At 49.9% G+C, this 23,461-nt stretch overlaps 1 protein-coding gene and 1 pseudogene across 1 annotated transcript; one reads left to right on the forward strand and one right to left on the reverse strand.

Annotated features, from left to right (window-relative positions):
* Positions 1-6,021: 6,021 nt before the first annotated feature.
* GATA1 (GATA binding protein 1) lies at positions 6,022-12,481 on the reverse strand. Its single transcript, XM_044235393.1, has 6 exons — positions 12,405-12,481; positions 8,593-8,826; positions 7,754-8,131; positions 7,502-7,647; positions 6,802-6,927; positions 6,022-6,421 (listed from the first exon to the last, which is right to left on the reverse strand). Exons 2-6 carry the CDS (start codon positions 8,807-8,809, stop codon positions 6,047-6,049), a joined length of 1,242 nt encoding a protein of 413 aa, XP_044091328.1. The 5' UTR covers positions 8,810-8,826; positions 12,405-12,481; the 3' UTR covers positions 6,022-6,046.
* Positions 12,482-13,197: 716 nt separating this feature from the next.
* On the forward strand, positions 13,198-22,091 carry LOC122896651 (annotated as a pseudogene).
* Positions 22,092-23,461: the final 1,370 nt, after the last annotated feature.

The following is a 23,461-nucleotide window of genomic DNA, read 5'->3' on the forward strand; positions in this document are numbered from 1 at the left end:
AAGACAGATTCCTGAAGAGCAGAGGTCAGTAAACTTGTCTATAAAGGGCGAGATAGTAAATATTTTAGGCCTTGCTGGCCGCATAATGGTTTCTGTGGCATGTTCTTTCTTTTCCTTTAAAAACGAAGAAATGGGGGTGGGAGGGCAGCTGCATGGCTCAAGCAGTTAAGCATCTGCCTTCCACTCATGTGGTGATCTCAGGGTCCTAGGATCAAACCCCGAATCAGGCTCCCTGCTCAGTGGAGATCCTGCTTCTCCCTCTCCCTCTGCAGCTCCCCGGGCTTGTACTCTCTCTTTCTCTGTCAAATAAATAAATAAGTTCTTTTTTAAAGAAAGAGTTTACTTATTTGACAGAGACACAGTAAGAGAGGGAACACAAGCAGGGCCAGAGGGAGAAGGCCCATGTGGGACTCGATCCCACAACCCTGGCATCATGACCTGAGCCAAGGCAGACCCGTAACAACTGAGCCACCCAGGTGCCCCATAAATAAATTCTTTTTTAAAAAAATGAAGAGACCAGCTGAAGTCTGACTTTGGCCTGAAGGCTATAGTTTTCTGATCCTGCTGTAGAGTGTCAGTCTTTGGTTTCCTTTATCTGGCTGGGATTCTTTCACAGGATTGAGTGCAGAGTTTCCGTGCTTCCTGAAGAGAGGTATTTCTTTTGTGTGAGGACTGCGATTCATGGACAGGATCAGGTCACTTTTGGTGTTCTACTGGGTCAGTGTTCGTCGACAGAGTGAGGATAGGGATTCCTGTAGTTTCCATGCTTTTGTTCCCTCTCCTGAACCAAGCAGGGATTTCTATACAGGGAAAGACAGTTGTTTAAGGAGAGCTCCAGACTAGGGGTTCCCAAACAAGTTCAGGATGAGGCTCCTTAGACTGCATTATGAGTTTCCTACAAAGAGATCAGATGGTCCAGTTCAGGCTCAGCACAAGTATTTCTCTACAGGTTCAGAGCTATGTTAATGTAGGCAGTAGGTACAGGTGTTCACGTCTAGATTCGATCAACGAATTGTTTTTAATTGGGCTAAATTTAAAAAAAATTAATATTTATTTATTTATTTGAGAGAGAGAGAGAGTGGGGAGAAGAGCAGAGAGAAAGGGACCAGCAGACTCCACACTGAGTGTGGAGCCTGATGCAGGGCTTGATTTTACAACCCAGAGATCATGACCTGAGCAGAAATCAAGAGTCAGATGCTTAACGACAAAGTCACCCAGGCACACCTGAGCTAAATTTTTTTTTAAAGATTTTATTTATTTGACAGACAGAGATTACAAGTAGGCCGAGAGGCAGTCAGAGGGAGGAGGAAGCAAGCTCCCTGCTGAGCAGAGAGCTCGATGCTGAGCTTAATACCAGGACCCTGGAATCATGACCTGAGCAGAGGCTTTAACCCACTGAGCCACCCAGGCGCCCCCCCCCTTTTTTTTAAAAGATTGAGCTAAATTTTTTTAAAAAGATCTCATTTATTTATTAGAGCGCATGTGTGAGAGAGAGAGCATGAGTGTGTGTGAGAGGTAGAGGGAGAAGCAGACTCCTTGCTGAGCAGAGAGCATGGGGTTTGATCCCAGGATTCCGGGATTGTGACTTGAGCCAAAGGCAGATGCTTAACTGACTGAGCCACCCAGGCATCCCAATTGGGCTAAATTATGCTAGCTGCTGTAACAAACCCTGCTGTTAATTGTTAATATTAGACAATCAACAAATAAATGTTTATTTCTTGCTCATATAAAGTCCAATGTGAATATTACTGATCATTCAGAAACTCCGGCAACTTCCACTTTATGGCTCTGCTGTCCTCTTAATCCTTGGAGTTCGCACTATTGAGCTGGTAGATGGGAAAAGAGAGTGAAGGATTCTATAAGAGATTTATATGGGCCGGGCTTGGAAGTGGTGTATATCACTTTGCCCACACTGCATTGGTCAGAATTCTGTCACATGTCCACATCTCACTGTAAGGGAGGTCAGAAAGGTGAGTGAGCTCAGGAGAACACAGGTTTGAAAAACCTATAGCAGGGCCTACTACAGGAGTCTACAGACCCCACAGAGCTATCAGTCCCATGTGGCAGCCACTAGCCACAGTCAGAATAATGGTTCCTATAAAGGGGGGAAGGTGGGGCTTCCAGGACAAGGCCAGGGCCAGGGCTGTCAGAGAGAGTCAGGTTAGAACATCCTGTTTGGGGTTAAGAGAATGTTTCCAGAAAGCAAGATTAGGAGTTCCTATAAAGGATCAGGCCAGAGGGGTGCCTGAGTGACTCAGTTAAGCATCTGCCTTCCGCTTGGATCATGATTCCGGGGTCCTGGGATCGAGTCTTGTGTTGGGCTCCCTGCTCAGCGGAGAGCCTGCTTCTCTCTCTTTCCTGCCATTCGCCCTGCTCATGTTCTTTTGCTCTTTCACTGTCAAATAAATGAATAAAATCTTTTTTTAAAGGATCAGGCCAGAGATTCCTGTGAGTGGAGTTAAGGATTTCTGTCGAGAGGAAAAGGTTTTCTATGGAAAGTCCAGTCAGAGGGTTCTAGTACAGTTGTAGGCAAGGCTGCCTGTAGAGGGTCAGGGCTATGAAGCTAACACATGGTAAAGATGGAAAGCCCTGTACAGTATGGCCAGGTGAGGCCATAAATAACTGTATAAGATGAGTTCTAGGCCTAAAATAGAGGGTCAGGACAGGCATCCATTCCTACCACAAGCTTAGAAAAGGGTTTTCTTTCTTTCTTTTTTTTTTTTTTAGGAAAGGGTTGTAAGTTCAAGACTGAGGTTCATGTTAAGAATTGGATTACAATGACGGGAGTGGGGACGCCTGGCTGGCACAGTTGGTTAAGTGTCCAGCTCTTGGTTTCAGCTCAGGTTGTGATCTCAGGGTCCTGGGATAGAGTCCCACAGTGGGCTCCATGCACAGCAAGGAGTCTGCTTAAGATTCTTTCTCTCCCTCTGCCCCTCCCCACCACCTCGCACATGAGCGCTCGCGCTCTCTCTCTCTCTCTCTCTCTCTCTCCCTCCCTCCCCCCCGCTCAGGTCATGATCTCAGGGTCCTGGGATTGAGCCCCGCTTCGGGCTCTCTGCTCAGCAGGGAGCCTGCTTCCCCCTGCCCCCGCCTGTGTGTCTGTCACATAAACAAAATCTTTAAAAAAAAGAGTTGGATCATGGGTTTTATGGACTCTACAGGTTAGGGTGTGAGATCAGAGATTGTGGTGCAGAGTGACATCAAGGGTCATTATCAACAATGGAGACCAGAGATTCTGTATTCAATTGGGTGTTCCCAAAGAGGTTGAAGAAAGTTTCTGCAGAGAGAGCTAGGTCAGTGGTTGCATTTTATTGTGATGCAAGTGTTTCTAAAATGCTGTCTGGAGGGCTGAGCTCCAGTACAGTGTGAAGACAGAGGTGTCTTGTCCAAAGTCAAGGCAGGTTTTCTATAGAGAGATGAAGACTACCAAAGAGGGTCAGGACAGGTGTTTCTTTCTTTTTTTAAATTTTTATTTTTTAAAGATTTTATTTATTTATTTGACAGAGCACAGGCAGGCAGGGGGTCAGAGGGAGAAGGAGAAACAGACTCCCTCCTGAGCAGGGAACCCAATATGGAGCTTTATCCCAGGGCCCTGGGATCATGACTTGAACCAAAGGCAGCTGCTTAACCGACAGAGCCACCCAGGCGCCCCAGCACAAGTGTTTTCTAAAGCGTGATGAAAGGGCTTCCTTAGAGTGTGAGCTCACAGATTCCTAACTGGCCTGAGTCCAAGGTTCCAGTGCCATGGGAGGACAGGGCTTCTCCAAAGCAAGGTGAGGGCTGATGCTTCTGTCCAGGGTCAGCATGGGTTTCCTGTTGCTAATTAGACAAAGGGTTCCCTTAGAGTGTCAGGCTAGGGCAGCTGTTCTGGGAGGTAAGAGCTGGGGCTCCTGAGCAAGGGAGGGCCAGGCACATGTCCAGCACAGTTTCTGAGAGGGGTTTCTGTTCCAGATGCAGACAGGGGCTCTTACAGGTTAAGAGGGCTGGGGTTCTGTGGGATGGCCAGGGAGGCAGGAGGCTTTTACAAAGACCAGGGAGGTTCTGGACAATCCCTGTAATGAACATGGACTGCCATGATTCTGCAGAAGGCCCGCGTAGCCAGTAGCTGAAGGAGGGCTGTCCTGAGAACATCTGCTTACCCTTACTATGTTCAGGACCCGCGGGCCCACGGTCTTTGCTCTGGGGCTCTGGGGGAAAGCCATAAAGAGAAGCAACCCAAAAGCAAATTCAGATGTGAGTGGATTGAGTGATGAGAGCAAGAGCAAGGGTGGAGGGTAGAGAGAGAGGCAGCCCAGTTAAGTGTGAGCAAGACTCACATGGGGGGGGAAGTGGTATCCAAAATCCACTCCTTAAACTCTGTGTGGCCAGGGCAAGTAACACCAGTTATGAGCCTTACTTTTGCATTAGCAAAACAGAAATGTAAAGTGTGTAATATACTTTCCTTTCCTTGGAGTAATTTTTTTTCCAGGTGTTCATGAACTAAAGCAACTGAAGCTTCCCGGCTATTGCCCGACCCACAGTAAATGCTCAGCAAATGGGGCTCCTTGCTATCAGGAGCTGCTGGGTGGTATGGAGACTAAACCACAGAACCTGGCTTGGCCCCCTGTCTCCAGCTATGTGGCCTCCAGCGAGCTACTTAACCTCTCTGGCTCGGGGTGTCACCTGACTCCACACAGGCTCCTATGTAAGGGTTTTCCATTTTGGAATTTCTTTTTTCTTAAGTAGGCCCAAAATGGGGCTTGAACTCGTGACCCTGAGATCAAGACCTCATCTGAAGAGTCTGAGGCTTAACTGCCTGAGCCACACTGGTGCCCCAGGGTTTTCCATTTTGGAAGAACAGATTCTACTCAGGGTGGGGAACAGCTGGCCCAGGTGAGTAGGTGCGTTGGCGTGGGAGTTGGCATGGTGGGGGGGGCTCCCCCCTACCTACGGGGTCTAAATATCAGCCCCAGAAGCCAGAAGTTATTTTGTCCTAATCTTCCCCTCTCTTTCTCTACCATTTCCCACAGAGCTGCAGGCCGAGCTGGGCCCAAAGAGATAAGCGATGACTGACAGGGAAGGTCCCCCGGATGGCCTCATGGTCCCACACTGGCCTTCTGACCTTCTGGACAGCTCCCATTCCAGTCCCCCCTTCCCCCCCACCCCCCTTTCCTCTCCAGCACATGTCTTGTGTCCTCTGGAAAAGGGGTCCCTGATGTAGACCCAGCTGAAACTCTGCATGTTGATACTTTCCACGAACGAGCACACACAGAACTGCTTACACCTGACAGCCACTCAAGAGACACTGTGGCCTGGCAAACACCACGGGATCCGCAGTCCCACACGTGTAGACTTGCAGAGAAATGCTGCCGTTACCCGAGCCCCAGGGCTCACTGGATGTGCAGACCCCCGTGGTGCTGCTCTTAGACTTCACATGCCCCCACACACAGCCCACGTTCAACGTTCCAGAAACATCTGTCCATCCAGGTCTTTGCCCCACACATAAGACATCACACCGTCTCAAAGATCCCCCAACGTGGCGTGTAGTCACATGGACACCATGCCATGCATTCTTCCCGCGTGTGCCACCGCACACGCACTCCACGTCCTCTCCTGTAGTCGCCTGTACCCTGGCTCCCGCTGTTGCCATGTGTCATGCACCCCGTCTTGCAGAGCCTCACCCCCTCAATCACATGCCGTATCTCACCCTGTGGTGTGTGGCGACTCATGCCGTCTCGGGCCACCTAGAAGCTGCCACATGCACTTTCACAAATATTGTTCACAACTGCATGTCACAAACCACAATCGTGAAGTGTCACACAGGTGCCCACACCAGATGCTATCCTTAGAGACACCCAGACACATGACCTCCCTCCCGTCGTTCTTGATTTGGTCCCACACAGACTCACACCTCCACTCTTGGGACTTTGGAGTTTGGTGGTTTTATTTTACAAAAGCTTTGAAGGTCCAGGCCAAGGGGCGGCTGGGCCAGAGGGCTGGGTTGTAATAACTGCTGCCCACACAGGAGAGGGTCCCCACCCCAGCCCCGAGGCCATGCTCTTTGTCCTCAGGAGCTCAGTGGAGCCACCACCGTGGTGGTGGTGGTGGTGGGAGCAACGGGACCTGCTGGGAAGGAGCCTGTAGGGGAACCCAGCAGGGGTCCCGGGAAAGGCACGAGGTGGCTCACGGGCCCTGACAACACCACAGGGCCCAGGCCTTGGTAGAGATGGGCAGTGCTGGGCGGGCCCAACGTCAAGCCGGAGGCCATCTCCCCACAATTCCCACTCCCGCTGCCCCCGGCCACCACCATGAAACCACCAGCTGGTCCTTCAGCTGCTCCTGTACCTCCCAGACTTGACCCTCGTTTCTTTTTCCCTTTTCCAGATGCCTTGCGGTTTCGAGTCTGGATACCATCCTTCCGCATGGTCAGTGGTCGGTTCACCTGCCAAAAGGGAGGTCCAGGGTGTTTCCCAACTCCACATCTTTGCTTCTGTGTCTTGACCAGGGAGGCCATCTCCATCCCACCTCGTTAAGCATAGGGAATTATTTCAGGGACTAGGGGAGCATGACCCTGGTATGGTGCAGGGATTGACCTAAGGAATCCCAAGGAGGAAGGAGGAGGGTCAGGAGGTCATGGAAGGGTGTGAAGAGATGAAGGAATGGGAGGAGGGAGGGATGAGGACCAAGGTGGAGGGGAATAGAGAAGGAAGGAGGAAACAGAAAGGGTGGGGAGAGGGGAGGGTTATGAGGGCAAGTAGACATGGGGATGCAACAGGAGCAGGGGAGGAGGGAGGCTGGGGTGGGGGATGAGGCAAGACAAACCTGGTGTAGCTTGTAGTAGAGGCCACAGGCATTGCACACAGGGTCCCCGCTAGCATTTCTCCGCCACAGCGTCGTGGTGGTTGTCTGGCAGTTGGTGCACTGGGTACCTGCCCGTTTGCTGACAATCTGGGGGAGAGAAAATGTGAAGATCAGCCCACTGGCGGGAGGAGGGATGCTTAGGGGACCCAAGAGGTCAGGGTCGGGTTGAAGGTAGGGCTTCTGGTGCAGGGTGAGAACAGATATACTTAACAGGACGATGACTGTGGGTGCTGTATGGGATAGGGCTTCCTGGACAGGGTTGGGGATTTTGGTATTGGGGGTGATTCCCAATTTTGGCCATACATTGGAATCACCCAGGGAGTTGAAAATGATCCTAAGGCCCAGATGACACCTTAGGCCAATGAAATCAGCACATCTAGGGGAGGGTGCCAGGCCCCTGGTGGTTCAGGTTGTCCTAAGGTGAGTCCCATGTGAGCCCAAGGAGGAAAACATTGCTGTCGTGCAGGGACAAGACAGGGTTCCTGGAAGTAGCCTATGAAGGTAGGTTGAGGATAGGCATTCCTATGCAAAGCTGGGTTCCTGCATGGATGGGGAACGGATGGGGTTGGGGGATATGGGTTCTCATAGAGCAGGAGGACAGGGATCCCTGCACAGGTCCAGAACAGTTCCTAGGAAAGGGGAGGCAGGCCTGGGGTCTTACCAGGCGCTTCTTGGGCCGGATGAGGGGCCTGTTCTGCCCATTCATCTTGTGGTAGAGGCCGCAGGCATTGCATAGGTAGTGGCCCGTCCTGTCCCGCCGCCACAGTGGAGTGGCTGTTGCTCCGCAGTTCACACACTCCCTGGCCTCTGATGGGGTGGACAGAGGGGACGAGGAAGCCCAGGTTCAGCCCAGCTTTTTCTTGGAGACCCCCCCCCTGATTTTAACCTCCCTGTCCCTTTGTGGGGACCTCACCACAGGGGGGCAGGGGCAGTGTTCCACGAAGTTTGGGGGAGGAATAGGCCGCTGGATTGAGGGGGCTCCCGGTGGGAGAAAAGAAGGTACTGGAAAAGTCAGGACCCCCGTAGGCACTGCTGGGGACGGGGATGGACGAAGGCAGCGCAGGCCCCAGCGTCAAGAGATCTGGACTTAGCCGCTCTGTCTTTAAGGTCTCCAGGAAGCTGCTGCCGCCTTTCCCATCTGGGTCTTCCGGGGCCTGGGGAGGGGAGTCCTCGCGGGTGGGGCACACGGCTGAGGCAGGGTAGAGCCCCGTCTTGCCATAGGTCCAGCCGGCATACGGTGAGCCCCCTGGGATCCCCTCCATACAGTTGAGCAGTGGGTACACCTGAAAGACTATTATGGAGGGTGGGTATGGGAAGGAAAGAAGGATCAGTCCAAAGCCATGGCAGTGCCCCACAGCTCCAACTGAGTGGCCAAGTCTCCAGTCTTCCCACAGGCAACTGGAACAGCTGCTGGCCATCGGGTAATTCCTGGACATCGACCCCCACGGTCACTTTGGCAGCTGCGGTAACCTCCACCCGTTTCCAAAGGGGCGTTGAGGATGCCCTTTGGGATTCAGAGCCCCATAGGTCCCTTGACAACTAGGGCCGCCACCACCCACTTCCGCCGTTGCTTTCCAGTACGGCTATAGCAAGACCGCGCATGGGGAGCATTGGCATCAACTGGGGGAAGTGGCCATTTTCAAGATGACCTCTTAGTGGGATTCTGCCCTAGCTAAGGGTCACCCAGACATGGATGTCCATGGCCACCCAGACAGCACGGAGCCTGTGCTAAGACAGCCACCCGGAGTTTACCTGGGGAGTGCCTGTAGGCTTCAGCATCCCTGTAGTAGGCCAGAGCTGCTGCTGCAGCTGTGGCAGTGCTGGGGGCCGTGGAGGAGGCTGCTGCATCCAATCCCTCGGGCCCAGAGAAGAAGACCCCCGATTCTGGTGGTGAGGATACCAAGGCTGGGTCCACAAACTGGGGCAGGGGCTCGGAGGTCCCCAGGGCCCCTAGGCCAGGGAACTCCATGGGGCCTTGGATGGGACCTGAGAGGACGGGAGGGGTCCTCAGACTCCAAACTCCTCCTCCCCTTCCCACCCCGCCCCCTTCCCTCCTGTCTCCCTTTCGGCTCCATTCCCTCAGTCTTCCTATCCCTCTTTTCCTCCCCAGATCTCTCCCCTTCTTCTGCTCCATCATCCCCTCCTTCCTTCTGCTCAACCCCCTTCCTCTCCCTCCCTTTTATTCCCTCTTCTCCCCTTTCGCTTCCCCTTTTCTCTCCCTTCTCCTATCTCTTCTTTTTCCTCCTCTCACAACTCCCCCTTTTCCCCCTCTTGCTTTTCTTCCCACTCCTCCCTCCTCTTTGGACCCCTTATACCCTCATTCTTTCTTTCCCCTGTCCTCCTCTTCTCTACCTCTATCTATTCCCCCTCCTCCTCTCCCTCTTCTTTAATCAGCCACCTCTTCCACCTTCCCCCTTTCTACATCTCTTTCCCTCCTCATTTTCTCTTTCCCTCCTGCCTGTCCACTTCCCCTTCTCCTGTGCTCCTTTTCCTTCATCCTTCTCCTCTCTCTCCCTTTCTGGTCATCTTTTTATCTTCTCATTTTCTCCCCTTCCTCCTCTTCTCTCTCTCTAGAGGAGTCTAGGTGGGATGGGCTGGGGTGCAGAGCCAAAGGCCCCTGAGCCACATGTCACCCCTGGGACCTTGGGGTTCACCCTCCTGTGCTCCCCAACTTCATCCCTATCTGTTGCATCTTTTAACTTTCTCAGAAACCCATGGTTTCCGGCTTGACTCCTCCCTCCCCCCACCTCCGTTGGGTCTGCAGACAGAGGGCCCCCTCAGTTCCTCCCCACTCCATGGGGGGGGTCAGTACCCCCCACTGCTTATCTCTGCCATCCCCGCCCAACTTTTGAAATCACCCCAAGGCTACTGGCTTCCTCTGAGGAGGGGTACAGGTCTGCCCGGGGAAGGCCTACCATAGTTCTGCTTTTGGGTTCCTTCATTTCCAGCCAGCCCCAGGCCTCAGTTTCCCCATATGCCAGATAGGAGGTAGTGACAGGGGCCCAGCTAAGACCCGTGAGATGGCGGCTTCGTCTTTGCCCCTTTGTCTCTGTCCTTCCCTGTGCGTGTATCTGTGTCCCTGTGTCTCTCTCCTGGCGACACTCTCTTCTCCAGCCTGGCCCTCCATATTTCTGTCCCATTGTCTTATGCTACCATGATATGTCTTGTCCTCTTTCTTTCTTTGCTTTAATGAGTGCCTAATTTCCCCCCTCCCTTTCTCTGGCTTTCCATGTCTCTATCTCTGGCTGTCTCTCTCCATCTTCATCTCCAGGTCTTTCACCTCTTTCTGTTTCACTTGTCCCTCCCTCTCCAGTCACGTCTCTGAATGTCTCTGCATCTCTCCCTCTCAGTCTCTTTCTGCTTGTTTGTCTCCTCTCTCTCTCTCTTTCTGCCCTCTGGCTTTATTTCCATGTCTGTCTCACTAGTCCCACATGCTTGGCCATACCCCACTGCACACAGCCCGGGTGAGGAGCCAGAAAACCTACTCTTGCCCCTGACTTGCCCTGTGAATCCGAAGGCCTCAGTTTTCCTGTCCTTGGGGTGGAGTAACAGAGATAGGGGAGAAGGCCATCTTCACAGCCCCAGCCTACATGAACCACTGTGTGAACACGCTGAAGGTTGGGTTCAGGGTTGGGGCTTGTATGGGTAAAGAGAGGAGCCCATGATTGTGTGGGTAAAGAGAGGTGCCCATGGCTGGGTCCACCACCAACCTTGTCCAGGCCCCAGGATCTCCACTCATTCTCCCCAGAGTGGGTGTCTTGCCTCCTCCTCTGTTTCCGTCTCTTTCCTCTGCGTCTCTCCATGATTTCTTCTATCTGTGAAGTTCTCTATGCATTCCTGCCTTGCACTTTTTCTGTTCCTGGGTCTCCTTCACTTTCCTACTGTCTCTGTTTCTCTTTTCTTTCTCTTCCTGTCTCTTGCTGTTTGTCACTGTCTCTTTTTCTGGCCCCCGCCCCGCTCCGTTTCTCCCTTCCTTCTCTGTCCGCCTGTCTCTTGTTCTTTTTGTCTCTGTCTCCACTGTCCTTTATCCCCCCTCATCCTCATCTCACCACTCCCCCATGCTCTCCCTCCAGTCCCACTGCCCCACATCCCTGTACCTAGTACCTTGGTGGCTCCAGGGCTGCCCACCCCTCCTATGGCAGGGGCCCAGCCCCCCCACCCCCAGTTATCACTCTCCGGACAGAGATAAAGTTTATCTCGAGGCTGGGGGATATGAAAGCTCCTTATCAGCTGCCCTACTAGAGTAAGTGCTGCCCCAACGGGCAGCAGGCAGCAGGCCGGCACCCTCAACTCTCCCAAGGCCCAGCCCCTCACCCCAGGTAACATCCCTATCCCAACCCTCAAGGGAGGGTCTCTTGGGACTGAAGGGAGCCAAGATGTGGGGTGGGGGCAGATGAGTCTTGGGAGGCTCTGAGGTGGAATTTGAGGGTCAGATGGGTGGAGGAGTCAGGGAGAGGTTGGGGGGTAGAGCTATAGTGTTTGGGGAGAGCAGATACGGGGTTTGAGGAGCAGAGACAAATTTGAAAGGTCACATTTTGGGATCAGAAATAGGTTGGAAAAGCAGAACACAAGGTTGGAGATCTGAAGTGAAGTTTGAGAGCCAGAGAGAACGTTCAGAAGCTGGAGATGTAGTTCGGGGGTCAGAGACAAATTCTGAGGACCATGGAAAAGTTTGGGGGTTCTGTGGGCTTTGCTGGAGCAGAGATGGAGTTTAGGGGTCAGAGGTGGGTTTGGACAGGCAGGAGTGTGTCTTATAAAGATGTGTTATGGGAGCAGAGGAGGAATTTGAGAACTGAGATGGAATTGGGGTGGAGAAAGACGGGGTCAGAGGAGATCCAGGGGGCCAGAGACACATTTAGGGGCTGAGATGGGGTTTAGGGAAGGCAGGCATGAGGAGGATTCATGTTGTAGAACAGACTTGGGATAGTAGACTTGGTGTTTAGGGTGACAGACTTTTTGGTGTGTGGGCAAAGGGCTGGAGGAGAGTAGTGGTTTGGGGGGGGGGATCAGAGAGAAGTCACAGGGAACAAATAGGGGGCTTGAGAGGCACAGACAGAGATAAGAGGATGAAGCCAGGGTTTAGGAGACTAGAGAATTTAGAGCAGAAACCAGGATGGGGATCAGACAGGGGCTTGGGGAACAGAAATAGGCGTGGGAGAGCAAAAGTGAGTTTTGGGGAGAAATCAGAAACAGAAACAATTCCAGGTAAGTGAAAACAAGATTCAGGGCAGAGCTAGGGTTTAGGGGAGAAAGGCATGTTGTAGGGGGCAGGGATGGTGTGTGGGGAGCAGAGTTAAGTCATCAGAGGAACAGATACCTTGGAAGGAGAGGATGGAAGTCAGGGCAGAAAGAGGTCAGTTTTGGAGGTTGGTTTCTGGAATAGAGATGGGGGCTGGAAAGACAGATGGTTTGGAGGAGCGGTAAAGGGTTTCAGGGGTGGTATACACTTTGGGGACCAGTGGTGGGTTGGGGAGGCTAGAGAAGGCTGGAGGGGTAGCCTTGAGGTAAGGGACAGCAGGCCTGAGGTTTGCCTTGCTGGAGGCTTTTGGGGGGCTGAGACTGACCTGGGCTGGTTGGTGCAGAGGGTTCGGCCGCTTTGGGGATGTGGCGAGTTCAGTGTGATCCCAGGGGGTGTCCTGGCTGGCCTTGGCCTTTGAGGCTCCCTTCCTCCTTCCCTCCCTCCCTCCCCTCTCCCTCCTCCCTCCTCCCCAGGGAGTGGCTGGTGCCCCAGTGGGTGGGGCGGACCAGAGGAGGGGGCGGGCTCCCTGATGATGGGGCACCTCTTGGGCAGTGGGGGCCTTCCTCTGCCCCACCTGCCCACCCCATGGATTCTTGGACCCTGTTCAACTTGGGCTCCCGTGGACTTCAGTGTCCAGCCAAACAAAATGGGCTGAAGCCAAGATAAAATGAAAATAGCAGATACGGTTTTATGACTCCACTAGGCTTTTCAGTGAGTGTTTCCAAAGTCCCTCCTGTGTACTGGGTCAGTCTTGGGCCCTTACATATGTGAATCTTCCCAGCCAACTGGGAGAGGAGGGATGTGACTACCCATTTTGCAGGCGAGAAGAATGAGACTCACAGAGGTTTGGTGGGATTTGAACCAGAGCCCATGGGACATCTTGATGACCCAGGCCCAACTTGGAGGCCTGGCCAGGCCAGGGCTGGCGGGCGGCAGGGGCACACTCACTCAGTGCCCCACTGGGGCTTACGCCAGCTCCGGCCTGCCCTGGGGCAGCAGATAAGTCTTATCAGATGGAGGAGACTGTGGCTGTTGGCTCCGCGGTAACAGGCTGTCTTGGGATGGGGGGCGGGGCTGGGGGGGCACCCAGGGACAGCGGCCTCAACTTGTTGCCCGCCATGCTGCTTTGGAGGCGGGAAACAGGTGGGACCCAGGGTTGGTTTCTCTTTGAGTCCTTGAGGAGCGGGATAGGGTGGGGGAATGGAAGAAGAACTGAAGGGATAGAGAAGGGAGAGGGACAGAGAGCAAGAGGCAGAGACAGAGAGAGAGAGAGCGATGGGAATGGGGAGACTCAGGAAGAAAAAGGGACACAACTAGAAGGAGGCAGAGAGGGTAAGGAGAGGAGGGAGAGAGGGCGAGGGAGACCCAGCGACAATAAAGATCTACAGAGAGAGGCAAAGAAAATGAGAGGACAGAAGGGGAAAGATAGAGCCCCAGAGTGACAGAGGCCAAGAACACAGGGTGAGAACCTGGGAAAGGAGACAGAGACAGAGAGAGATTCACAGACAGAGTCTTGGAGGAAGTCCATGAGACCCCAAGTGTCAAGCTGGGATAGGCTCTGGGCCGGTGGTGCTGGGGTGGAGGGGACAGGACCATATGGGTCGATGTGGACCCATGTGATCTGTGGCTCTCCCCTCAACTGCTGAGAGGGACCTCCAGAACCCCTGCACCTCAGTCCCCATCTTTCTACCCTGTCCCACCTCCCCCAGAGAGGAACAACAGTGATGGCAGCCAGTGTTTCATGCTGACACAGACCACAGGCCAGGTCTGTCCTGAGCACTTCCTCTGTGTAAAATCAATGGACTCACGCCCACATGAGTTGTCCAACTTGGCTCCCCATAGAGCAGGGGTAAGACCACCCAGTGGTGGTCCAAGGACTCCATAAGATGGAGCACTGTCCTGACCACCCATTCTACAGATGGGGAGACTGAGACCTGCCAAGGGCACAGGACACTGATGGAGCCCTGGGTCAGTGCAGCCTGCTCCCCCACCGGCTGCCCAAGAAGGAGCTTCCTGTCATCCTCTTGCCTCCATGGGCCTCGTCCTCATAAGCAAAATGGGAGGTTTGAGGAGGGAAAAGAGCATGGCTATGACTTTGCGTTTATTGACCTCCTGCTGTGTGCAATGTCCTGTGCTGAGCCCTCATAAGTGAGAAGGGAGGGGTGAAAACCTCTATGACTTAAGGGGCAGTGTTTTTGGGACTTCCACTCTGGAGCCAACCCCCACCCCCATCGTTTATAGCCTGCCCTAACCACGGAGGGGCTGCATGGCCTTGGTCAAGTTACCAGCCCCCCTTGGACCTCAGTTCCTCATCTGTAGAGATGAGGTAATAACAGTGGCTACTCTGGAGGGGGATTGGGACAGTTAAATGAGATTTAATCCACTGAGTGATTTTAACTTGCTTAAATCTGAGATCTCATTAAGTGTTAAGTATTCTTATTGATTTACCGAGTACCTACTGTATACAAGGAATGATACTTGATCCTTTTTTTTACTAGCACTACTAATTCTAGTAATGATGCTAATAACATGTGACACCCATACCAATTTTAATTCCTAATCTTAATTCTAATACTGATACTAATCTTAGTGCTAGTAATACTGATATTAATTCTAAATCTAATCATCATTATTCTAATTCTATCCACAACTGTACAAATAAGAATGCTAATTATGATACGAATATTTTCTCTTTTTATAGCACTAACATCCTAATAACAATAGCAGCACACAGTTCACTGAGCTGCCCCAGGCACTGTGCTAAGTGCTCTCCCTACTTAATTTTATCCCATTCTCACCATGGTGATATAAGTGCACATAATTGCCGGGAGTGGGCTCAGACAAATGAAGATGTCCATGTAAGAGCTTGTGCTCTTGTCTGAGCTCTGACACTGATTTGCTGCATGATTCCTGGGCAGGCCACACTCTGAGCCTCAGTTTCTTTGCCTGGGTAACGGGTACAATCATAGAACCCACAGCAAACATTGTTGAGAAGACCACTCGACACAGGTCCTGCCTGGCAAGCCACAGAGGGTGAGCTCCGTAGTGGTAACTCTCCTCATCGTTATTTTTTATTAGAAACCGCAGTTGCAATATTGGGAGCGAGGTGGGGAAATCTGTTGTCCTCAGGAAGGTCGGGCCGGAGGCATGTCTCAGACAAGAGTTTGGACACTGGACTCAGCCTATTTCTTCGTAACCAGAGCTGAAAAAAGCCTAAGGAAGGGAAGTAAAGGGTGGGGAGTGGGGGCCTCAGAACCCCGGCTCCGTCAAGAGCCAGAAACCCTGAGGCTCTGAGGCCAGGCTCACCCCATTCCCTCCCCCATCCCTGTGGAGGGGGCACAGGCCCAGAAGTCTGCGGCGACAGTTCAGCCAGGAGGGAGGCAGCTGGGAGCGGGCAGATAAGGGAATCAGCAGGGCCAGGCCAGGCTTTGGGAGAGACCCAGGGGGTGGGGGTGGGGTGTCCGGGTCAAGCGTCCCCTCTGTCATGCCTCCATTTGAGGCTCAGCCCCAACATCCTCTCTTCCTGGAAGGCTCTTCTGACTTGTTCCCTTCTCCCTGGCATCTTCTGAGGTTCTAGAGCGTATTTGTACCTCATCCAGACGAGTCCACCAAGCCAGAGGCAGAACCTAATTCCCCTTGGTGTCCATCGCACAGAGAAGCACGTCAACCAGAGCCTGGCTGAGGAGTCCAACGTTTGTCTCAGAACTGAGCTGTTGTATTTTTTTTTTCAAGAGACAAGTATAAAGGATACTGTAACAAACTTTCACCTTTGTCAAACATTAATATTTTGCCTTATTTGCTTCAGATGCTTTTGAAAGACATATATTCAGGTCCAGCTGAAGTTCTTATACAAAGTCTATTTCCTCTCTCCTTCCACTACCTCGAGTTTGGGGTTTGTCTCCCTCGTGAGTATTTTCATTCCCTTACTATGTGTGCATGTATCGGTAAACAGCTTATGATACTGGGGTTTTTTGGCTTGGTTTTGAACTTCATATACACAGAATAACATGGCTTATGTTTCTTTTGTTCTGCATAGTGTCTGCGACATTCACCCACACGCTGTCATGTGTATTAATAGTTCTTTTTTACTGAGATGTCATTCGCATACCACAAAATCCACCCTTTGAAGTGTACATTTCAGTGGTTTTTATATTCATATCGTTGTACAGCTATCACCACTGCCTAATTCCAGGACATTTTCATGATCCCAAAAAGAAGGCTGTCATGTTAGCAGACATTCCCTATACTGTTATCCCTAGAAACCACTAATCCACTGTCTGTCTCATGGATTTGCCTATTCTGGACTTTTCATATGAACAGAATCATATAATATATGGCCTTTTGTGACTGGCTTCTTTCACTTTGCACAAAGTTTCCAAGGTTCTCTCACATCTTAGCATGGATTAAACTACTTCATTCCTTTCTACGACTGGATGATATATTGTATGAACATTCAGCATTACACTTGTCCATCCAATGAACTGACTTTTTGGGGGGGGTCATGAATAATACTGCTATGAGCATTCATATTAAGATTTTTATGCATCATATGTTTTCAGTCCTCTTGGGTACACACCTAGAAATGGAATCGTGGAGCTTTTGGGAGAGGCAGGTAGAGGGAAAAACAGGCATGGGACTTGATTCCTGGACCCTGGGATCATGACCAGGGCTGAAAGTAGGGGCCCAGCCACCTGAGCCACCCAGGGGCCCCAGTATGATGAGTTCTTTATATATTCTGGATCCTAATCATTTATCAGATAATGGGATTTGAAAATAGTTGCTCCTATTTTAGGGTTGTCCTTTAACTTTGTTGTATCACTTGAAGCACAAAAGCTTTTAGGTCTGATGAAGTGCAAGTTGACTTCGGTTGTTTATGCATTACATGTTGTCTAAGAAACCATTGCCTAACCAAAGTCATGAAGATTTATGCCTGTGTTTTCTTCTAGAAGTTTAATAGTTTTAGCTCTTACATTCATGTCTTTGTTTTTTTTTTTTTTTAGTTAATTTTTCTATATGGTGTGAAGCAGGGGTCCAGTTTCGTTCCTTTGCATGTGGATGTCCAGTTGTCCCAGCACCATTTTTTTATATCTTAGAATGTATGCATGTTCAACTTTAATTTTTTTAAGATTTTTTTAATTTATTTGACAAGTAGGTAGAGAGGCAGGCAGAGAAAGACCGGGAAGCGGGCTCCCTTCTGAGCAGAGAGCCTGATGTGGGGCTCGATTCCAGGACCCTGGGATCATGACCTGAGCTGAAGGCAGAGGCTTAACCCACTGAGCCACCCACATGCCCCCAACTTTAAGTTTTTAACATCTTAATTTAATTTTATTTTTTTCATGTTCTGAGATTCATTGTTTATGCACCACACCCAGTGCTCCATGCAATACGGGCCTGCCTTAGTACCCACCACCAGGCTCTCCCACCCCCCCAGCCCCTCCCCTCCAAAACCCTCAGTTTGTTTCTCAGAGTCCATAGTCTCTTATGGTTCATCTCCCCCTCCAGTTTCCCCCAATTCACTTTTGCTTTCCTTCTCCTAATGTCTTCCATGTTATTCCTTATGCGCCACAAGTAAGTGAAATCATATGATAATCGACTCTCTCTGCTTGACTTATTTCACTCAGCACAATCTCCTCCAGTCCCGTCCATGCTGATACTAAAGTTGGATATTCATCCTTTGTGATGACTGCGTAATATTCCATTGTGTATATGGATCACATCTTCTTTATCCATTAGTCTGCTGAAGGACATCTTGGCTCCTTCCACAGTTTGGCAGTTGTGGATACTACTGCTGTGAACATTTTTTTTTTAAAGTGGACATTTAAACTATCATATGATCTCCCTGATATGAGGGAGTGGTGATGCAACATGGGGGCTTAAGTGGGTAGGAGAAGAATCCATGAAACAAGATGGGATAGGGAGGGAGACAAACCATAAGTGACTCTTAATCTCACGAAACAAACTGTGGGTTGCTGGGGGGAGGGGGGTTGGGAGAAGGGGGGAAGGTTATGGACATTGGGGAGGGTATGTGCCTTTGGGTAAATTGGAAGGGGAGATGAACCATGAGAGACTATGGACTCTGAAAAACAGTCTGAGGGGTTTGAAGTGGCGGGGGGGTGGGAGGTTGGGGTACCAGGTGGTGGGTATTATAGAGGGCACAGCTTGCATGGAGCACTGGGTGTGGTGAAAAAATAATGAATACTGTTTTTCTGAAAATAAATAAATTGGAAAAAAAAAGAAAAAAAAATAAATAAAATAAAAAGATTTTATTTACTTGTTTATCAGAGAGAGAGAAAAAGAGAGAGGGACAGAGAGCACAAGCAGGGGGAGCAGCAGGCAGAGGGAGAAGCAGGCTCCTGGTTGAGCAAGAAGCCTGATGTGGGGCTCAGTCTCAGGAACCTGGGACCATGACCTGAGCTGAAGGCAGATGCTTAAGTGACTGAGCCATCCAGGCAATCCACACAGCACCATTTGTTAAAAAGACTATTCTTCCTCCATTGAATTGCCTAGGCACGCCTGTCAAAAATGAGTTGCCCATAGTGTCTAAGTTTATTTCTGGACTCTGTTCTATATCTATCTACTCTTGTGCCAGTACCACTCAGTCTTGACTGTTATAACCATGTACTATGCTTTTAAATCGGGAAGTGTGAGTCTTCCAACTGTGTTTTTCTTTTCTTTCCTTTTCTTTTCTTTTCTTTTAAGATTTTACTTATTTTTTTGACAGAGAAAGACACAACGAGAGAGGGAACACAAGCAGGGGGAGTAGGAGAGGGAGAAGCAGGCTCCCCGCTGAGCAGGGAGCCCAATGTGGGGCTCAATACCAGGACCCTGTTGAGCCGAAGGCAGACACTTAACTGACTGAGCCACCCAGGTGCCCCCAACTATGTTTTTCTTCAAAATTGTTGGAGCCATTCCTAGCATTTTCATATGAATTTTAGTATCAGTTTGTCAATTTCTGCAAAGAAGCAGGCTGGGATTCTGATCGGGATTGTACCAGCCCTGTAGATCAATTTGGGGAGTATTGCCATCTTAGCACTATAAAGTTTTCAATCCATGAATAGAATATGTGATGTCTTTTTTTAAAGATTGTATTTATTTATGAGAAAGAGAGGACAAGTAGAGAGAGCAGCAGAGGAAGAGGGAGAAACAGGCTCTCTGCTGAGCAGGGAGCCTAATTTGTGACTCGATCCCAGGACTCTGGCATCATAAACTGAGCCAAAGGCAGATGCTCCACTGACTGAGCCACCCAGGAGCCTGTATTTAATTTCTCTAAATAGCATTTTATAGTTTTAAGTGTATAAGTCTTACCTATCTTGTGTTAGATACATTACTAAATTTATTCTTTTTTTTTTCATGCTATCATAAATGGAATTGCTTTCTTAATTTCATCTTTGGATTGTTCATTGCTAGTGTATAGAAATATGATTAAGTCTTGGGGTGCCTGGGTGGCTCAGTGGGTTAAGCCTCTGCCTTCAGCTCAGGTCACGATCTCAAGGTCCTGGGATCGAGCCCCACCTTGGGCTCTCTGCTTAGCAGGGAGCCTACTTCTCCCTCTCTCTCTGCCTGCCTCTCTACCTACTTGTGATCTCTCTCTCTGTCAAATAAATAAATAAAATCTTTAAAAAAATGATTGAGGGGCACTTGGGTGGCTCAGTGGGTTAAAGCCTCTGCCTTCGGCTCAGGTCATAATCCCAGGGTCCTGAGATCGAGTCCCACATCAGGCACTCTGCTCAGCAGGGAGCCTGCTTCCTCGTCTCTATCTGTCTGCCAAATAAATAAATAAAATCTTTTTTAAAATTTTAAAACAAAATAAATTAAAAAATGATTAAGTCTTGTATGATCTAGTATCCGACAACCTTGCTGAGCTCATATGTATATAATGGTTTTGTTGTGGGTTCCTTGAGATTTTCTCTGTATAAGATCATGTCATCTGCAAATAATGGTAGTTTTACTTTTTTCCAATCTGGATACTTTTTCTAACCTAATTGCCCTGGCTAGAACCTCTAGTACATTGTCGAATAGAAGTGGTAAGAGGGGACATCCTTGTCTTGTTCCTGATCTCCAGGAGAAAGTTTTTAGTCTTCTGTCATTAAGTATGATATTGGCTATAGGGTTTTGTAGATTCACTTTATCAGTTTGAGGAAGTCTTATCTGGTTCTAGTTTGTTGAGTGTTTTTATCATGAAAGGGTGTTGAGTTTTGTCAAATGCTTTTTCTGCCTCTGTTGAGAAGATCTTTTGGTTTTTGTCCTTTATTAATATGGCATATTACATTGATTTTCTTATGTTGAACAAATCTTGGATTCCTGGGATAAATCCCACTTGGTCATGGTGTATAGTCCTTCTTATATATCGCTGAATTCTCTTTACTAGTATTTTGTTGATGATTTTTGCATCTATATTCATAAGAGATATTGGTCTGTAGTTTTCTTGATGTGCTTGTGTCTGGTTTTGGTATCAGGTTAGTGCTGGCCTTGTGAGTTTATTCCTTTTTATGGCTGAGTTGTATTCCATGGAATATGACATTCCATGGAATGGCTATACTGTAGTTTGTTTGCTTTTTTTTAAAGATTTTATTTACGTATTTGACAGACAGAGATCACAAGTAGGCAGAGAAGCAGGCAGAGGAGGAAGGGGAAGCCGGCTCCCCGCTGAGTAGAGAGCCCGATGTGGAGCTCTATCCCAAGACCCTGGAATCATGACCTGAGCCAAAGGCAGAGGCTTTAACCCGCTGAGCCATCCAGGTGCCCCTACCATAGTTTGTTTAAATATTGTTAATATATATATTATATATATATAATACATATTATATATAATATATAATATTATATTATATTACATATTATAATATATATTGTTAATATATATAAATATTGTTAATATATATAATATATTTTATATAGATACACAGAAAAGATTGGAAACAACCCAAATGCCCATGAGCAGCTTGGGTTGTTTCCAATCTTTTCTGTGTTACAGCAGATCTGCAATTTACAAACTGATACTCCTCTCTCTATGCACACAAAAGTGAAGTTTCTCCAGGGGCAGAAGATACCAGTCCATCCATCTACCCATCCATCCATCCATCCATCCACCCAGCCAGCCAGCCAGCCAGCCAGCCATCTATGTGCCCATTTATACATTCACCCATCTACCATCCACTCTCCTTCCTTTCCTCCCCCCTCTCACCTCCTCCCTCCCTCCCTCCCTCCCTTCCTTCCTTCATTCCTTCCTTCCTCTCTCCCTCCCTTCTACTTCTTTCTTCTTTCCTTTCATAAATCATCTATCTCCAGGCATGTGACTCTGGGTCCAAGAGAAGCTGTCTTTAAAAATAGACGGGAAGTATGGCCTGGGGGCCCTGGATGCCTGGCTGCTGGGTGGCCTCTGAGTCTAGGTGGCCTCTGTGGCCTGGGGTCAGCAGCGCTGGAGGCCAGGAGCAGGGGCACCCCAAGGACACTGCGCCCTTGCCAGGTGCCACAGGAGTGGGAAGCCCCCTGGGTTCTGTACTCAGAGAACAGCAGGAGCAACCGCCAAACCCTGCTGTCCTATGACAGGCTCAGCCAGTACATACGGGTGCTTAGTGAGCAAATGGTGCTGATCCCTGGCAAGAGGTTATTCGAATATGCTTTGTTCTATAAGGAAAGATTGATGTTTCAGATTGAGCAAGCTACCAAGCAGTGCTCCAAGATCACCCTGACACCCCCTGGAACCCTCTAGACATTCCTCAGCAAGCCACCGCTGAGGACAAGTACACCCTAGGGGCCCCAGGAGTGGATTGCTGTCTGGGAGTGGGGGGCCTGAGAGAAAGCCAGCTAGCTCATATGAAACCTGGATTGGCATTTATACAGTCAGAGTGTTATCCTGTCCCAAAGTTATCCTTCACCCAAAGTTACAGTATAATACCATCCATACAGTTTTTCAACATACAGCTGGGCGTTAAAGAGCCCTCGGTTTACCCCACCGAGTGCCTGCCAGACGGCCCGGCCAGAGAGGACAAGCAAGAGCTGGACCCGGTAAGCCTGCGAGTGCACAGGTGGCAGCACTGGCCATCATCCCCGGCTCAAGAAGGACTTGAGACTTGAGAAAAAAGAGACTTGACTGGAGAGCACTATCGTAATTGTAGGAAGAGAAGCATTGCTGTGGGTGTATTTGTTATGTGTACGTGATTTTGCCCATTCAAGCTATGTTTGCCAAAGGTAAAGGAATGGGCTGGAGAACGTGTGGCAATCTGAACCGAAGAGATGGCCAAGGTGGAGATTTCAGAGGTCTGTGTACAGCCCGCGGGGGTGCTGGGTCTGCTGCGTGTGCAGGGATATCTAAGCGCAGGGGCATAGACTGGGTGAGCAGTGGCAGCAGCCCTTTGCCTTGGCAGGGAGGAGGGTTTCACGACCCACATTACTGGCCGTTGCTGGGTTGCTGCCATTGGTGATAACAAAATAAAGACCAGATGTAGTCAGCGGCAGTATTAGTTTTTGAGTGCCCTACAGATAATGGCTCCTTCATTGCCTGCCCTGCCTCCTGCTCCCTTGGCTACTGACACAGCGATTCCTTGAAGTCCCTTCTGGACTTAGGGCATGACCTAATTCACGTGAATTTGGGGAGGAAACAAAAGGCTCTAAGACAAAGCAATCTTTCTTCAAGGAGACATTTCAAATGAGAGTTTGAAAATCTTTTTTTTAAAGATTTTATTTATTTGACAGACAGAGATCACAAGTAGGCAGAGAGGCAGGCGGTGGGGGCGGGGTGGGGAGCAGGCTCCCAACCGAGCGGGGAGTCTGACAAGGGGCTCAATCCCAGGACCCCAGGATCATGACCTGAGCCAAAGGCAGATGGTTAACTAACTGAGCCACCCAGGTACCCACAGGTTATATTATTTTAATAAACATTTAATTGTAAAACTAAGCCAATAATAAAAAAATTAAAGTAGGAGACCCGCTACAGCTTTTGGCAGAGCCTTTCACATGCTGGAACTCTCATCCTGATATATCCTCTCTTCCCAGCCTTTTTGGGGCTCTTTGGGGGTTCTCATAGGGTCTGGCTGAACTACCAACTGGGGGCCGTTTCGAAACCAGAGTCCATAAGACTAGGGGCTCGCTCACCTCAGGAGACCCTCAGACATGGCTCCTTCATCCGTCACTCATTCATTCAGGAAGCCGTACACTTCCTCTGCCTTTCTGCCTGCCTCGCTTGCTGGTTCATCCTCGTTTCAGAACTCTAAATGTCCTTGGACCTCTTCTCTAGTTGACATTTCTCTCTTGGCGAACTCGTCTCTGTCTCTGTCTTCAGAATATCTCCGTAATCTAACCACTCTATATCACCTCCCCTGCGAGCACCGGCATCGCTTGCTCAGGCCATTGCAGTTGCCTCCCCATCACGGTTCCACTGCT

The sequence above is a fragment of the Neovison vison genome, chromosome X, assembly GCF_020171115.1.
Source record: "Neovison vison isolate M4711 chromosome X, ASM_NN_V1, whole genome shotgun sequence".
NCBI classification, from domain to species: domain Eukaryota; kingdom Metazoa; phylum Chordata; class Mammalia; order Carnivora; family Mustelidae; genus Neogale; species Neogale vison.

Coding starts and splice junctions, on each gene's coding strand:
- GATA1 (XM_044235393.1), bottom strand. CDS start 8,809: ATGGAGTTCCCTGGCCTAGGGGCCCTGGGGACCTCCGAGCCCCTGCCC. Junction 6,928..7,501: donor TCCGGCCCAAGAAGCGCCTG/GTAAGACCCCAG, acceptor TCTCTCCCCCAG/ATTGTCAGCAAACGGGCAGG. Junction 6,422..6,801: donor TCTACTACAAGCTACACCAG/GTTTGTCTTGCC, acceptor CCCTTTTGGCAG/GTGAACCGACCACTGACCAT.